Consider the following 17,281-nt stretch of genomic DNA (forward strand, 5'->3'; position numbering starts at 1 on the left):
TTCCGCAGATCCAACCTCCTCTCCCTCCTCTTCCAGGACCTCCATCTCAACAATCCCTAACCCTCCTCCCTCTCCCGCGCCTCACTCCTCTCCCTCACCGAGCTCCTCTCCCTTCTCCGTCGCTTCAAGTCCCTCACCGCCGACCACCTTTATTTTTCGCCCAGGGCAAAAAATATTTCTGGCTACGCCACTGATTACAACACAACTCATTAATTATCCAGATTCTATGCTAATCTACCAATGTGCCATGTATTACTTAACTATAAAATTATGAACATGTATAATTTAGACTAAGCAAAAGGTGGATTGACCAAAATATTTGTGGTATGCGAAAACATTGATAAATCATAAAACATAAGTGATACAGAATTCTATAAAATACCATAGAGGAAGAAAAAGAAAGCGATACATCACTATTAATCTTAAAGAGTTACTGAATTTACTAATTTATATACTAATTCATTGTTTTTATTTAAAATGTCTATTTATATCAATATTTATTTGGTTCATATTGATTTTATGACAAAATTTTAAAATAGACCATATTTGTAATTTATTTGTAAAAATCGATCTATTTGTAGTTTATTCACTATTTTCGACCTAGTTTTAGCCAGTTAGCTAAAACTAGGTTGAAAATGATAAATAAAACTTTACGGGATTTTAAATCCCGTGAAGTTTAGTGCTTAATTACCCATCCTAATGAAAAAAAAACAACTAGTCTAAGCCTAATAACCACCAAAATAAACTTTATGAAATTTAAAATCCTGTAAAATTTAAATTTTTTTTTACCATTTTCGACCTAATTTTAGCCATGTGATAGAAATTAGATCGAAAATGGTAATTAAATCTCAAAGGGGTCATTTTTTAAAATTAAAATTTCAATAGTCTATTTTAAAAATTTATCCTTTATTTTGAAAAAGTTTAAAACTGTTTTACTATTTTCGACTAAGTTTTAGCCAAATGGTAGAAACTATATCGAAAATGATAAATCGATCTCGAAGTGGTCATAATTTAAAATCAATTTTTTAATAAGGTTAATTTTAAAAATTTATCCTTAATTTTATATCTTATTTTTACTGATTTGTACTCTAGCTATACGATTTAACATTATGTTGATCGTAGAACTTGCACGTGTATGAGGACTTTTTTCCCCATATTCATCAATCACTTATCCCTGCTGGATTGTGAGGTGGACATCCACCTTAGGGAAAATTGCTTCTAGGCCTCAAAATCCAACTTTCAATGTGCCACAGCCCTCCATATTTTTTTTAATGTGCTGCAGCCCCTTGTTTTTGAAAAAATTATGTCCAGACCCCTTCATCAGGATTACAACTCATGTCAGTGGATGATTAGACATGCCAGCTCATGATTAGACATGTCAACTGGCTTAAATCCTAATTTTACCATCATCTTTCTCATGTCAACGTACGGATGTTAACTCTTACGGTTAACATGTTAACTCTTATAGTTAACATGTTAACCGTAAGAGTTAACATGTTGACATGATAACCATAATCGCTGCCGACCACGCGAAGTTCCTCGGGACGGCGCCGACGACAGAGCAGGGGAGGGGGCAGAGGGGAATACGAGGAGGATGAGGGAGGTGCACTGTTATAAATAGCGATAAATAGCCCCGCAATAGCGGCGCTAATAGCGTTAGCGGTCCTTTCCCGTGACGCTACGCCCTCTACGTTATCGCGCAATAGCGGTGACATATTGCGAAATATATCTGTTCGTAAAAACGGTCAATAGTGCGTCATAACGGTAAATAGTGAGTGATTGCATTCGAAATTTGCTTTTTGACTGCTATTTATAAGCGGTTTGAGTCTTATTTTTTAAATTAAACTCAACCCTTAACCATTGCATTCTATCATCTCCTGTGATTTTTAGCATACTCCTGTCACCTCTCATAGCATATGGCACCTACCTTGATACTTCCTTTCACATTCTTCACTGTGAGCTCCTCTTAGGACAGTCCTGTCACCGCTAAGCTCTTCTTCTCGAAGACGACGACTTTTTGACTCCTCTAGTCATCTTCGGTATTACGTGATGGTTACATATCTATTTCATGTTTAGGATCTCTTTAAATCATCCAATATGTACGTTTAGATTTCTTAGATTTTTCTTTAATTTTTTTAGTTTTTATACATATCTAAATTAGATCGCTATTTGACTTTACGTTTTTTACCGTTATTTTACCGCAATAACCCAAAATAGCCTTAGCGGTGCCTCACCGCTACGCGATGCTATCCACTATCGATAACCTTAGGGAGTGTACAGGGAGGTGCAAACGGGGGAGGAGGCTGAGCGGGGAGGAGGGTCCGGGGGGAAGACGCTGAAGACGCAGCGGGGAGGGAGGCGGACTGGGAGGAAGGCGACGCTTGGAGCGCTGGCAGCGAAGAGCTAAGGGGAGACGGAGAAGAAAAGGAGGGTCAGGGGAGGCGGAGTTAGGGAGGAGGGGTAGAGGGAACGAAGAGGAGTGAGCGTCAGGGGAGGGGTAAAATCGATGATATTTGAAGAGTTGTTCAATTAAAACTTAGGAGAGGCTGAACAACAACTTTTTTTTAAAAAAAAGAGACTGGAGCACATTGTTGAAATTTGAGGGGGTTGAAACACATTAAAAATTGGATTTTGGGGCCTAGAAGCAATTTTCTCTCCACCTTATCCACAAAAGGCCTATTAATGTCTTATTCCCTTTTACCCAACCTTCACTCGCATTTTGTCTGTTCGCTCCTCAATTGCCACTTATTAAAGTCTTGAGACTCACCACTAACTCCGGAAATATCCCTTGCCCCTTCACTTTCATGATGAGCGAGGCATTATCAGATGATAACCTTAATTTAAGTAGCCCTCGTATTCGTGGACCCAACGTCAATGTCAGTATATTTAAAATCTTGATTACGCCAATATTAAAGAAAGCAAGTTGCTAAATGATAATTAAAAAGAGTACCATTACATCTACTAAAGCAAGCAACTCAAAACATCAAGTAAACAGTTGCTCATACATCTACATAAACTCCTCTCTCGAAAGTAAGCAAATAGTAGTAGCAAACACCCAAAACAAAAACAAAACATTGTGATAAAACAAGAACAAGCAGAGAAACATTAGAGATTTTCCTATATACATAAACACAACCAGCAGAACTTGAGCCTCTCTCCCCTCCAAACTTATCGTCTGCTCAATCAAACCTTCTAGCGGTGGTTGCTCCTCGTCTCGCCACTGTAGAGCCTACAATACAACAAAAGCAGCAGTTAAGACAATTTATCAAATTCAAAATTATGGACACATCTTCCGTAAACTTAAGTAGGCCGAAATATCTGCTCATGTTTTGTGTGATCCATCGATCAAGATCGTCGATGCATGCCTTGATGTGTATCACACGCCAACACAGACGGAGTCTCGGTCTACTTAAGTTTATATAGAGTTTATACAAGTGCTTTCCGCATCCTGATATATATAATAGTGATCTTATTCTTGATGGACAAATACCAGTCATAAACAGTAGGAGAGTTGGGCTGCGGCCTGTCAAAGAGGTCAGCGCCCAGGTTCCTAGTATTCAGGTTGCTCCCAGGATGAAACACGCTCCTCCACACATTCTGCTTCGGCGTCGTCGCCGTGGGCGACGGCGTCACTGGGGTTGCCGGCGTCCCCGGCGTCCCCGGCATCGTCAGCGATCTTTGGTACTTGTTCCCGCCACTGCTCTCCCCAGCATCATCTATTTCACACACAACCAAATTAAAATTTTAGTACCACTAATTAACTCTCTTAATAAACACCTCCTATGTTAATAGTAAAAAAACAATATTAAAAAAAATTTAGAGAACCTTTGATGATCAAGGGCTTGGTGCTGAGCTTCCTCAGCTTGCCAAGGCCCTTATCAGGGCTAGGGCCAGCAATAACATCATCCCATATTTTGTCAAGGAGCACCATTTTTCCTCTCTCTTTTCTTTTATTAAAGCAAACTCTTGATTAGCTTTTTGTAGACTTGGTGCACATTTTATAAGACAAACGTGGATCGTGTCACCAACGGGTAAGTTTACCGGCAGCCAGTAACTGATTTTGATTGGTAACGTAAATTTTAACTGTGGGGGTGATTAAGATTAGGGTGGTGATGGGAACTTATTAGGAGGTTGAACGAGTAAGCCTAAGTGTAGTTATGAGAGTGTTTGTCCATTAGAGAAGGCGTTAAATAAGGTTGACGGTAGAATGAGGTGCGTAGGTGGCGGATAAGGATGGGGTGGTGGGCCCCGTCAAAAATATCTAGTCTCTAGATCTGAGTATGGTTGTAAAAATGCTAAGAGATTCGTACACGTCATCACTTGTCACGTGAAGTGGGTATTCTTAATTTACTGATGGATCATTCTAGATGTTAGATGAGTAAATCTAAGTATTTCATTAGAAAGAATTTACGAGGAACTTCATCAATAAAGAACTTGGATTGTGCATTCCTTTGGGTATTAAATATTGTTTTTCTTTGTTAATACAACAATGTAATCTTGTTAATTTTCTTGCTTATGCTGCTCTTGGAGTTGGAGGAGGTAGAAAAATTATTGTGAATTAGAAAGGGTCAAGTTCTTTTGTCCAAGCCGAACAAGTATCGTCACGCATCGTCTTCGATGTTGGGCTTCGGTGTTGGCTGAAGGCCCAATTGCAATATTGGGCAATGTCCCAGCAAGAATCCGAATTACAGCCTAGCCTGTCACAAATAGCCGATTACATTCACATCATAATCATCAAATATATATTCTCAGGGGTGATGACTGGCATAGAAGAAAAGCTTTCGAAGGTAATTGTGGCAAGGACCTTTTTATTTTATTTTATTTTATTTAAAGAGAGAAAAAAAATGAGACCCCCCAAACAAGAGGTGCTCACCACCATTACAACTCAAAATCGATTGGGTTTGGGTATATATGAAAGAGTACGCCCGAAATACTAGGGTGTACTCTCAAGTATCATAATCCTTGTACATACGTCAATCAAACGAATAAAACTGCACTTAGAAGACCAGTTTGGTATTGTTTTTTTTAAGGGGTTTTACATTTTTTTGAAGCAGTCAGGTGTTCGATGATGCGTTTTTTTTACTTTGCATGCTTAGTGATATTGCTTCCCCTTTTAAAGGGGTGCTTTTAGAAGCAATATCAGAACGCTTTTAAAAGCAAATTTTACATTTTTTTTCTTAGTTTAGATATTATATTTTACCTTTATCTTTTGATAATGATTTTAAGTACATTTTTGTCAAACACATTAACTGCTTTTAGAAGTAACATTTCATGTATGATTACCAAACAACTATTTTCAGTAGCTTATATAAGTTATTTCTACAAGTTGCTTATCTAAATAACTTATTATAAGCTCCCGTAATATCAAACTATCCCTTAAAAGCCCTACTACAAAGTATCTGAATCATGTACATAACAAAAAGTAAAGCAGAACTTTCCGTATGCAAATTTAAAATATCATTCAAGCACTACGCAATTATCTCCACCACTCCAAGCTCCACCGCAATGAAAACTTGGAGTACCGGAGCAACATTGTACGTTCTAGCTCCATGCCGTAGCTCTTCATCTCTATTATCAGCATTAAACATTTTTTTCAAATATGAAAAATCAAATATTTCCAGTTAGACAAGTGTCACATATATCTTCATTTCTATAGTTTTAAATTTTGCTGATAAATATTTTTAACTTCAAATTTGTGCATTTTAACTTAGATTCGCAAATGTAGACCGCACTCTGATCATCATGGACACTCCATTATGCAAGATGGTTAGAGTTATACTCGTATTTAAAATCCTCCTTAAGCAATTGAGTCATAACCAAACATCACATCATGAATGCAAATCTACGTACCTTGGATTATCTAACACGCATTAGGAAAACAGTAATTTCATGGCATGCTCATGTCACCTGTTCACTGTTCATTTACCTGTTTACTTATGCTTGATGTCTAAACCTCATCATAAATAGGTAAAAATAATCATAGGGGATACGTAGTTTCTTAAAACACTCCCATTATTGATGTAAAAATCACCCTTAAATAATAATGTCTTGGCAATCTCACGTATGTGATGTCAATGCCCACCAACTAATTCCTCAACCAATTTCTTCATATAAACACAAGAAGACCCTCCATCTTCGACAGCCTTCCTACTAGCAACTCTCATCTCCTCCACCTTCCTTCTGACTCTCTTCCCATCCTCGCTCCCCCCCATCAAACTCCTAACTCCCCTCTCCAACTCCTCTGCCTTCACAAAATTGCCCTTCTTCCTTTCAAACTTCATCCCAACCGCCACCCCCAGATCCCTCACCATCTCCAACTCATTCAAATGCTGCTCTGCGTACAACGGCCACGCGAGCATTGGCACGCCGAACCACAAGCTCTCTAAACAGGAGTTCCAGCCGCAGTGAGTGACGAATCCTCCGGTGGATTTGTGGGCGAGGATTTGTGTTTGCGGTGCCCATGATGGCCATACTAGTCCTTGTTCTTTTGTTCGGTCTAAGAATCCGGTTGGTAAGAGTTCGGATGGATTGGAGTCGGTTAGTTGGCGGATTTCGGTTGTTGGAGGGCTTCGGAGGATCCAGAGGAATTTGTGGCCGCTTTGTTCGAGTCCTCGAGCTATCTCCTTTACCTGTGCTTGATAAAAATACGAGTTTTAGGAATTAAAAAGAAAGGGTTAATTGCAGATACGACCGTCGTCTTATATACTCTAAATTAAGTATTTTGTTTGCCTCCGGTATTAATTTGTTTGTTCTCAAGATGGAAGACGATTTAGTGTTATCTTCACTATTTTCTAAAAGAAGCTATAGCTAAGACTTTGTTGACTGTCAGTGGTTGCAGAAGTGACAGTTGTCTCAGTCTTTGTTGTTGTTGATATTGTTATGAGAAATAATACACGTATTATCTGCTACTAACCTGGGCAACATCAAAGCATCCCATACTCCCAAAACACAAGAACACCACAGACCCCGGCGACTGCTGATCCAACCACTGAACACACTCATGCTTACTCAACCCTCCCTCATCACCATCACCAGTCCACAAAACAGGACCAACCGGAAAAGCCTTCGGCGTCGAACAATCCGGCGAAAACATACCCTCACCCAACAACCTCAACGCTTCACTCTCCAACTCTTCAAAAGTATTGACAACAATCCCTTTTGCCTCTCTATACCTCCTCCCATGATACACAAACCACATATACTTGTTGCTCTTCTTGTTCATCAACGGACTCGGCATAGAATTCCCGGTATTGCGTCTATCCCAGGCAAAGGGATTCCTCCTTCCACATTTTCAAATTCTCCAGTTATTTTTTCTTCGAGATTTGGTAAGTGGAGCATTAAGGCTAACAATAATGCACCCGAAGTGAAGTAGGCATAAGAAGGAATGTGGAGTTCGGTTGCTACGTCGAGTAGCGTGGTTGCGAATAAATCAATGAAGATAGCGGAGATAGGGGTTGAGGAGGAAGTGATAAAGTGTTGTCAGTGAGATTTATGGCTCTGGAAGTAAAGAGAGAGCAAGTCCATGGGGCTGTCGCTGTTGGTCAGGGGGTCAATAGGCGGAGCTCATGGAAGCTGATGTCGAGGACGGAGGAGGAGAGGGAGGAGATAAGGGAGGTTGTGGATGAGGAGAAGGGTTGAGAGGGGGATCTTATGAGTAGAGTCGTGATTGTTAGATTGTGGGATGTTTCGAGGAGCTTTGTTGCAAATTGCAGCATTGCGGCTGAGTGGCCTGCTGACCATGCTAGGATAAAAACTAGGTGAATCTCTGCCATTTTCTTCTTCTTCTTCTATGGGATTTATTGGAAATAGATGAATGAGCTACTTGTGGAGAGATGAACAATTTTACGCGCAATAATTTCACTCTCAATCAATATTCTCCCATTTGCGCAATAATATTATGCTCGGATCACTTTGCTATCACATGGTAGTGGAGAGGTGAATCTAGTTCCGTTTATATATCTAGATGATTGTGAGTTATTTCTGTCATCGAGTTAATATGATAGTCTTTATGAGTTGAGCACATTCTTGCTTTTCAGTATAAACAATAATGGTGTTTTTAAATAAGGGACAGTTTCGATTGATAAAGTGCTTTCTGCATTATCTATAGAGAGGTTAAACTGGACTACGCATTTCGTGTCAAATTTCGTAACCAAGTTGACCTTTTGAAACAACTAAACTAGTAAGATAACAGGGTAAACTAGTTAGATAACAGGGTCTTCTGGGATTTGGTTTATTTATTTATAGAATATTTTTGAAAAAAATTGAATTTAGACTGGAAAAGTTGTATCAGTTCTGAGAATCAATTGAATTTTGAGCAGTATATTGACTCTCGACAAGTAGAGGTCATAGAACATATGGATGGGCCTATTGGGATCGTGTCTTTGATTTTTTGTATAACTTCATAAAAATTAGATAGGATTAGAGATCTATCATGATTAAAAGATTGGGTCTCATCATGATTAGGAGTTTGAATTCTATTCTAATTAGGAAGTTATGCTAGAGATATGGTTTTGGTTTCCCTATATATATCCTTCTATTATTAGAGGAAAAACCAAGCAGATGAGAGAGAGCCAATATTCTTGTAATCTAGGGTTAGCAAAGGGCGTAGTCTGATTCAAGAATATTGTGCGAGATGCGAGGGTTTCGTAGTTTTTGCCCGTGCAAAAGATTACAATATTGGGAGAGAGTTTCGCAGTCTTTATCCGCTCAAAAGATTGTAAGGAGTGAGTTTTGGAAAGAATATGAGAGTTGATTATGTACCTGAGGTTGAGAGACGAGAGTTGAGTGGTTCCTCTTATAGTTCTCCCTGATACATAGTGGATTTCTCGTATTGTTGCCCGCGGACGTAGGTCGAAGTTGGTTGATCGAACCACGTAAATTTCGGTGTTCTTTCTTCTTGATTGTGGTTATTTTATATCTTATTGATTGTGGGTTGGCTTCCAAGTTGCACAAATCGTAGTAGGTGGAGAGACTAAAATTCCCCAACATGGCCTTAGTTGGCCCGAACACCACGGCACGACGGAGAGAAAATAGTTAAATGTGTAGGAAAAATTAGAAGAGATTTCAAATTAGCAGCCAAACAACACTCTATTCCCAACTTCAAATATAGTCTCACTGGAGATTAGTTTGATTGATTGTCATATTTAAGGCTCATTTGACTGGTATCATTCTTAACTTTAAAGGGAAAAAACATTTCCAAAAAAAAAGGCAATTAAGATCTCTTAAAGCCAAGAAACAATATTTGGAGGGTTCTCTCATATTGTGTTTGATAACCACTAAAAAACTGGGTCATGATCAATCTTAACAATGTTTTATCCTAAATTAGGCTAGGAAAACCAACACTGGCTCACCCTAAACAACATTTTCTCTCAAAATATGTTAATATAATTCCGGAGCCAGCTTTAAGTGGTTGCCAAACAGTACCTCAGTGTCTGTTAGGCAAATTGTTAAAACTAGTTTTAGTTGGGATAAGCCTAGTCTAATAATTTAGTCATAGTTTGGCAAACAAAATTTTTGGGCTAGACTAGTTCTTATCAAAGGTATATATATATTGTCATTATCAAGTTGACCAAAAAAAAAGTAAGTTTGGCATTATCAAGAGTCCCTTGATTTGAAATAGGACCAAGTAATTAAGTTTGACCCCAAAAGAACTAAAGGAAAGAGGAAAATATATTGTCATTATCAAGTTTAGACAAAGGAAAATATATTTATTTATCAAATTGGAACTTAATATTTTGGAATATGTGTATTTACCAAACAATATCTAGTTCTAGACCAGTTTTGCTTAGAACTTAGCCAACTAAGTTCAACTCAAAAGTAGTTCTTTAGGTTAGTGTAAATAGATCAAAACTATATTGAATTAATTTCTAAGTTGCCAAACTGACCCTTAATGTCTTCATTTATACAAGTCCATAGACCCTAAAATAGGGTCAATTACAAGACTACACAAATCATGGGAAAATTAGCCTATGCTAACTTTAAAATAGAATTGTCTAGTGATTTGTCCAACTGTAGCATGGACACGAACTGTCACGATGGCAAATTGATGATTTCAACTTCATCTCACAACATTATTCAAAACGGTTTGCCAGTAGAGCGACACCTAAGCTAAAATGCACAGTAGTGGGTTGAGATCTAAGGACCAACAAGATATTTCCTATTTGGTTAAAGTCGGGAGAGGATACCCTCACAAAAGGGGACCGGTGTGTATATTCATCACTTGACTTTCGTCTTGCTTCCTTTCTTGGCTCAAATAAAAGCGAGACTCTCTCACTCAATAATTTGGGTTTCAAATGGTTCCCAACAAACAAGATTGGAACATAATTTTCTCTAAACCAGTTAATAAATTCAGATCTCCCTTGCCATCTATTTTGCTACGAAATTTATATACTTGCACCAAGCCTCGTTGATACTAGAATATATAGCACCAGGATCAGAATTGACCCCCTACAAAACTGCCCTCCGATTGCCGGGGGTCTAGGAATTTCATGGGCGCATCAGTCATCACCCTTAGAATTCACGATACATATGGTGGGAGTATTTTTTTTCTATTTTTGACCTTGATATGAATCTTGTGAAAACGGCGAAGGAATTGTGAAAAACGTGAAGAATAACTCAAAACAGGCTCCACCACACCCTGGTGTGGTGTCTGCCATGGGTGTGGTAGAGTCTGTCCTGCACCACACCCTCTGCCACACCCACGGTGCAGGGTGTGGCAGAATCTGTCCTGCACCACTCCTGCACCACACCCTCTGCCACACCCATGGTGCAGGGTGTGGCAGACTCGTTTTTAGAATCCTTATTTGTTGAGGAATCCTCCTTTGTTTGGGATTGTGTTTTATTATAAATAGGACCACGTTTTTTAGGGTTTCTTAAGGAGAGAAAAGAAGAGATTTAGCATTGTTTTGAGCACTTTGAGAGGGAGATATTGTGAGGGAGTTGAGAGCTTTGGTTAGGGTTATATTTGAGTGATTTTGTGAGTTGTAACCCGTTGTATTTCTCCTCCATATAGTGAAATCTCCCCATCCTCTCCCCGTGGACGTAGGCAATTGCCGAACCACGTATATCCTTGTGTTTGGTTTGATTTGTCGTAATTGGCTTGGTTTGTGCAAGTGTTTGGCTTTCTTCTACTCGTGATCACAGGTTCGTTGTGAGTTCGTGCAAGGCTTCCGCAAAGGCGCGCGACAAGTGGTATCAGAGCCCAGATTCAGATCTAGGGTTTTGGATTAGGTGGAGGAAGATTCAGTTTGAAGCTTGGTTCTTGGAGTTCTAGGTTTTGGTGGAGTTAGGGTTTGAAGTTGCCGTTGGAGATCTCGCTTTCCTCGTGTGGTTAGGAGTTCTATTTGGAATCCAATCTAGGGTTCAGTTGGGTAATTTCTTATTCTTCTTAAAGTTTGGATCTTTCTCTACAATTTGGAAGTTGTGATTATGGGTGAAGTAATTGGTGAAAGCAGCAAGATGACAGGCACAGTTCAAGTGGGTTTTCAGAACACTAAGATTAGTGTTGTGAAATATGACGGCAAGATCAATTTTGGTTTGTGGATGAGCGACGTACAGGATGCGCTCAATGCTCAAAATCTGGAGGAGACCATCATGGTCGATGTGAGGCCACCTAAATATGAAGAGGCGATATGGGAAAAGATGAATCGAAATGCTTGCGGGGTGATCAGGTCCTGTTTGGAACAGGAGCTGAAATACGATGTGATTGGGGTGACGTCTGCGATGAAGATGTGGGAAATTCTCAACAATAAGTACCTTACGAAGAGTGTTGAGAACCGGTTGCACTTGCTGCGAAGGTTATTCAGATTCCAGATGTCCAGAGGTACCTCGCTTGCGGCTCATGTGAACAACTACACTAAGTTGTTGTCGGACTTGGCGAACGTGGATGAGAAGATCACAGATGAGTACAAGGCTATTATTCTTTTGGGCTCCTTACCGGATGAGGAGTATGATACCTTCGTGCTTACGTTGCTGAACGGGAGATCTTCTATCACTTATAGTGAAGTGACTAACGCATTGACGAACTATGATTTGAGGAGGAAGGATAAGGAGACTTCCCGCGCTAGTACTTCAGGAGAGGCCTTGTCGGCGAGAGGTAGAAGCTCATATCAGAAAGGTGGAAATAGAGGGAGGTCAAAGTCAAGAGGTCGTCACCAGCTTAGAAAGAACCAATGTGCATTCTGCAAGGAGCAGGGACATTGGAAGAGAGATTGCCCGAAAGTCAAAGAAAAGGAGAATAGCAAGAATAAGGGCCCGAAGGCCAATGAGGTGAATGTTGCGAAAGGCGATGATTCCGATGATTCGAGCTTTTCTCTTTTGATTACTCCGGAGGTGAACCATTTGGATGCATCGGAGTGGATGCTTGATTCTGGCGCTACTTATCATGTGACTCCTAGGCGAGATTGGTTCTCATCATTTGAGAGACTCGATGGGGGTGTTGTGGTCATGGGAAATGATCAATCCTGTGGCGTTCGTGGGATAGGTACTGTGAGGATTCGGATGCACGATGGAGTAGTCCGTGAGCTGAAGGAGGTGAGATTCGTTCCTCAACTTAAGAAGAATCTTATCTCAGTGGGGGCTTTGGAGGCGAAGGGATTCAGGGTGACCTTTGAGGATGCTGTAGCAAAGGTTACTAAGGGATCTTTGGTGGTGATGAAGGGAGTCCGAAATCATAATTTATATTATCTGAAGGGGAGCACCGAGATTGGCCAGGTTGCTTCGGCGATTTCAGAGGCGGACATGAGCAGACTTTGGCACTACAGGCTAGGGCATACAGGTGAAAAGTCACTGCAGGCATTGTGCAAGCAGGGGCTTTTGAAGGGAGCCAAGAGTGGTAAAGTAGAATTCTGTGAGCACTGTGTACTTGGCAAGAAGACGAAGGTGAAGTTCGGGACGGCCATTCATAGGACGAGGGGCATCTTGGACTACGTGCACACAGATGTTTGGGGTCCCACTAAGACGGCATCACTTGGTGGTCGACATTGGTTCGTCACGTTCGTTGATGACTATTCTAGGCGATGTTGGGTGTACACCATGAAGCATAAGAGTGAAGTCCTAGATTTGTTTGTGGAGTGGAAGAAGAGATTGGAACTGCAGACTGGGAGAAAGATCAAGACGTTGCGATCCGACAACGGCGGCGAGTATACCTCAGACCCCTTTCTGCAGCTATGTCGAGACGAGGGCATAGAGAGGCACTTCACAGTTAGTCATACACCGCAGCAGAATGGGGTGGCAGAGAGATTGAATCGGTCTTTGCTGGAGAAGATTCGATGTTTATTGGCGCATAGTGGTTTGGAGAAGATCTTTTGGGCTGAGGCACTTTCTTATGCGAGCCACCTCATTAACAGGCTGCCTTCATCTGCGATTGAGGGGAAGACCCCTATGGAGATGTGGTCGGGAGAGACAGCACATGACTATGACCAGCTTAAGGTATTTGGTTGCCCTGCATATTATCATGTTAGAACTGATAAGTTGGAACCTCGAGCTAGGAAGGCCATATTTGTAGGATTCAAGCGTGGTGTCAAGGGATACAAGCTTTGGGATCCAGTTGATAAGAAGATTGTGCTGAGTAGGGACGTCACATTCGATGAGGCTTCTATCTTGAAGCTTCCCAGCTCTCATCAGGTGGAGAGCAACCCGACAGAGGAGATTTCGCAGGTGGTGGAGATTGATGCAGCTCCACAGAGTCCAGATAGTGCAGTATCCATGAGAGTGCCGACTGAGGTGACGCCAGGCGAGCACGACGGTGATGCGGAGGATACGGGTACTCATGAGCAGGATCAGGGACCGACGGCTCAGGTTCAGGATTCTATTGCGGCACGGAGACAGAGGAGAGACATACGGGTGCCAGCACGGTATGCCGACACAGTTGCATATGCACTTCCGGTGGAGAGTATCGATGAGATGGTGCCTACTACATTCAGAGAGGCCGAGCAGAGTTCGGAGGCTGATTCGTGGCAGGTGGCTATGCAGGAGGAGATGGAGTCTCTTCACAAGAACGATACATGGGAGCTTGTAGAGCTTCCAAAGGGGCGGAAGGCGATTGGGTGCAAGTGGGTGTACACGAAGAAGGAGGGCATTGAGGGCACTCCAGTGAGGTTCAAGGCTAGGTTGGTTGCGAAGGGCTATGCACAGGAGGAAGGTATTGATTACAATGAGGTTTTCTCTCCGGTGGTGAAGCATTCGTCGATTCGGATTTTGCTAGCTTTGGTGGCACAGTATGGATTGGAGTTAGATCAGTTGGATGTGAAGACAGCATTTCTTCATGGTGATCTTGATGAAGAAATATATATGACTCAGCCATTGGGATTCCGAGCTGCAGGGAAAGATAAGTTGGTTTGCAGGCTAAAGAAATCGCTATACGGTTTGAAGCAGTCTCCTCGACAGTGGTATAGGCGATTTGATGGTTTTATGCTTGGTCATTCGTACACTCGGAGCCAGTTTGATCCTTGCGTGTATTTTCGCAAGTTGAGAGGAGGTGCGTACATTTATTTGTTGCTTTATGTCGATGACATGTTGGTTGCTTCTAGTTCCAGGTCAGCTATAGATGAGTTGAAAGTTCAGCTTTCGAATGAGTTTGAGATGAAGGACTTGGGCGAGGCGAAGCGCATTTTAGGGATGGAGATCGGCAGAGATAAGAAGAAGGGCAGGATTTGTTTGACACAGGTGGCTTATTTGAAGAAGGTTCTACAGCGATTCCATGTTAGCATGGATACGAAGCCAGTTTGTGTACCGTTGGGAGCCCATTTGAAGCTTTCAGCTGGCCTTTCACCGAAGTCAGTTGAAGACCGTGAGTTGATGACGAAGACTCCATATGCGAGCGCAGTTGGGAGCTTGATGTACGCGATGGTATGTACGAGGCCGGATTTGTCACAGGCAGTGAGCATGGTGTCGAGATACATGCACGATCCAGGAGTGGGTCATTGGGACGCCGTGAGATGGATTTTGAGGTACATTAGAGGTACGCTCAATGTTGGTTTGGTTTATGAGCGGGACACTACAGGTGGGCAGCTATGCATTGGCTATGTTGATTCGGATTATGCCGGGGATTTGGATAAGCGCCGGTCTACTACGGGGTATGTGTTCACTTTGACCCGTGCGCCGGTGTGTTGGAGATGCACCTTACAGTCTACGGTGGCTTTGTCTACGACGGAGGCAGAGTATATGGCGGTTACGGAGGCTGTGAAGGAGGCTATTTGGCTTCGAGGACTTTTGGAAGAACTTGGTATATCGCAGCGATCCGTCACTATTCATTGCGATAGCATGAGTGCTATATATTTGGCGAAGAATCAGGTTTTTCATGCGAGGACGAAGCACATTGACGTTCGTTATCACTTCGTTCGGGATGTTCTTGAAGATGGCGATGTGGAAATTGTGAAAGTCCACACGAAGGATAATCCGGCAGATATGCTCACTAAGGTGGTTCCGAGCAACAAGTTTGATCATTGTCGAAACTTGTTGCACATTCGTAATTGTTGAGGCCGTTGGCGGCCATTTGGATGAACTACGGGCGGCTTGATCCCTTGGGAGAGGGGGTACGTAGGCAACCGCATTGGTGCAGCCGAGTTTAGAGAGACGACACATTGGTGCTCATGTTGGTGTCGGCTCAGTGTTGGGAACACTTCGCCGAGGTGGAGAATTGTGAAAACGGCGAAGGAATTGTGAAAAACGTGAAGAATAACTCAAAACAGGCTCCACCACACCCTGGTGTGGTGTCTGCCATGGGTGTGGTAGAATCTGTCCTGCACCACACCCTCTGCCACACCCACGGTGCAGGGTGTGGCAGAATCTGTCCTGCACCACTCCTGCACCACACCCTCTGCCACACCCATGGTGCAGGGTGTGGCAGACTCGTTTTTAGAATCCTTATTTGTTGAGGAATCCTCCTTTGTTTGGGATTGTGTTTTATTATAAATAGGACCACGTTTTTTAGGGTTTCTTAAGGAGAGAAAAGAAGAGATTTAGCATTGTTTTGAGCACTTTGAGAGGGAGATATTGTGAGGGAGTTGAGAGCTTTGGTTAGGGTTATATTTGAGTGATTTTGTGAGTTGTAACCCGTTGTATTTCTCCTCCATATAGTGAAATCTCCCCATCCTCTCCCCGTGGACGTAGGCAATTGCCGAACCACGTATATCCTTGTGTTTGGTTTGATTTGTCGTAATTGGCTTGGTTTGTGCAAGTGTTTGGCTTTCTTCTACTCGTGATCACAGGTTCGTTGTGAGTTCGTGCAAGGCTTCCGCAAAGGCGCGCGACAAATCTTTCAACCTCCCATCAATTTGCATTCGAGAAAGCTGTTCGTAGTACTTTGTGGATTGTTAGTGGAACCGTGACCTGGTTTGTGCTCTGAGAACATAATCAAAACATTCATCACCAAACCTCATTAAATCGATGTGGTCTATCTACGTGCTTGTTTTTCTTTCATTTTCCTTCTTCCCATTGTTGATATACGGTTAAACCTTCCGTTGTATTGCTAAAATAAACTTAACCTAACGGATTAATTAATCTTTTATCCATCCGAAATATAGCAAGGATAAACTTACGACAACACATACAGTAATCAGCGAAACATTGCGATCGATTACTAACCTGGGCAGCATCAAAGCATCCCATACTCCCAAAACACAAGAACACCACAGACCCCGGCGGCTGCTGATCCAACCACCGAACACACTCGTGCTTGCTCAACCCTCCCTCGTCGCCCTCTCCAGTCGCCAAAACAGGACCAACCGGGAAACACTCGTGCTTGCTCAACCCTCCCTCGTCGCCCTCTCCAGTCGCCAAAACAGGACCAACCGGGAAAACCTTCGGCGTCGAGCAATCCGGTATAAACAAACCCTCACCCAACAGCCTCAGCGCTCGACTCTCCAACTCCTCAAACGTGTTGACGACAATCCCTTTTGCCTCTCTATACCTCCTCCCGTGATACACAAACCACGTATACGCCTTGCTCTCCTTCCTCATAAACGGGCTTGGCATTGAGCTCCCCGGTATCGCCTCTACCCCGGGCAAAGGGATTCCTCCTTCGACGTCCTCGAACTCTCCGGTTATTTTTTCTTCGAGAGCTGGCAAGTGAAGCATTAACGCTAACATGAGAGCGGTTGAAGTGAAGTAGACGTAAGAAGGAATACGGAGCTCGTTTGCTACGTCGAGCAGTGCGGTTGCGAATAAATCGATGAAGATAGCGGAGACGGGGGTTGAGGATGAGGAGACGAAGTGTTTCAAGTGAGGTCTGTGGCTTTGGAGGTAAAGAGAGAGGAAGTCTTCGGGGCTGTCGGCGTCGGTC

At 42.3% G+C, this 17,281-nt stretch overlaps 2 protein-coding genes across 2 annotated transcripts in view; both read right to left on the reverse strand.

Annotated features, from left to right (window-relative positions):
• On the reverse strand, positions 2,910 to 3,978 carry LOC109833457 (auxin-repressed 12.5 kDa protein). The gene is made up of 3 exons (XM_020401130.1): positions 3,826 to 3,978; positions 3,491 to 3,716; positions 2,910 to 3,229 (listed from the first exon to the last, which is right to left on the reverse strand). The coding sequence occupies exons 1-3, from the start codon at positions 3,929 to 3,931 to the stop codon at positions 3,193 to 3,195; spliced, it is 369 nt and encodes a 122-aa protein (XP_020256719.1). The 5' UTR covers positions 3,932 to 3,978; the 3' UTR covers positions 2,910 to 3,192.
• LOC109834807 (UDP-glycosyltransferase 71A15-like) overlaps positions 5,871 to 17,281 on the reverse strand; it is an 11,940-nt gene continuing 529 nt past the window's right edge. The window contains 3 exon segments of the mRNA XM_020402822.1: positions 5,871 to 6,629; positions 6,914 to 7,291; positions 16,585 to 17,281. The exon segment at positions 16,585 to 17,281 is cut by the window's right edge and continues 8 nt beyond it. Coding sequence (XP_020258411.1) covers positions 6,072 to 6,629; positions 6,914 to 7,291; positions 16,585 to 17,281 — 1,633 coding nt within the window. The 3' untranslated portion in view covers positions 5,871 to 6,071.

Source organism: Asparagus officinalis, chromosome 3 (genome assembly GCF_001876935.1).
Source record: "Asparagus officinalis chromosome 3, Aspof.V1, whole genome shotgun sequence".
Lineage (NCBI taxonomy): Eukaryota > Viridiplantae > Streptophyta > Magnoliopsida > Asparagales > Asparagaceae > Asparagus > Asparagus officinalis.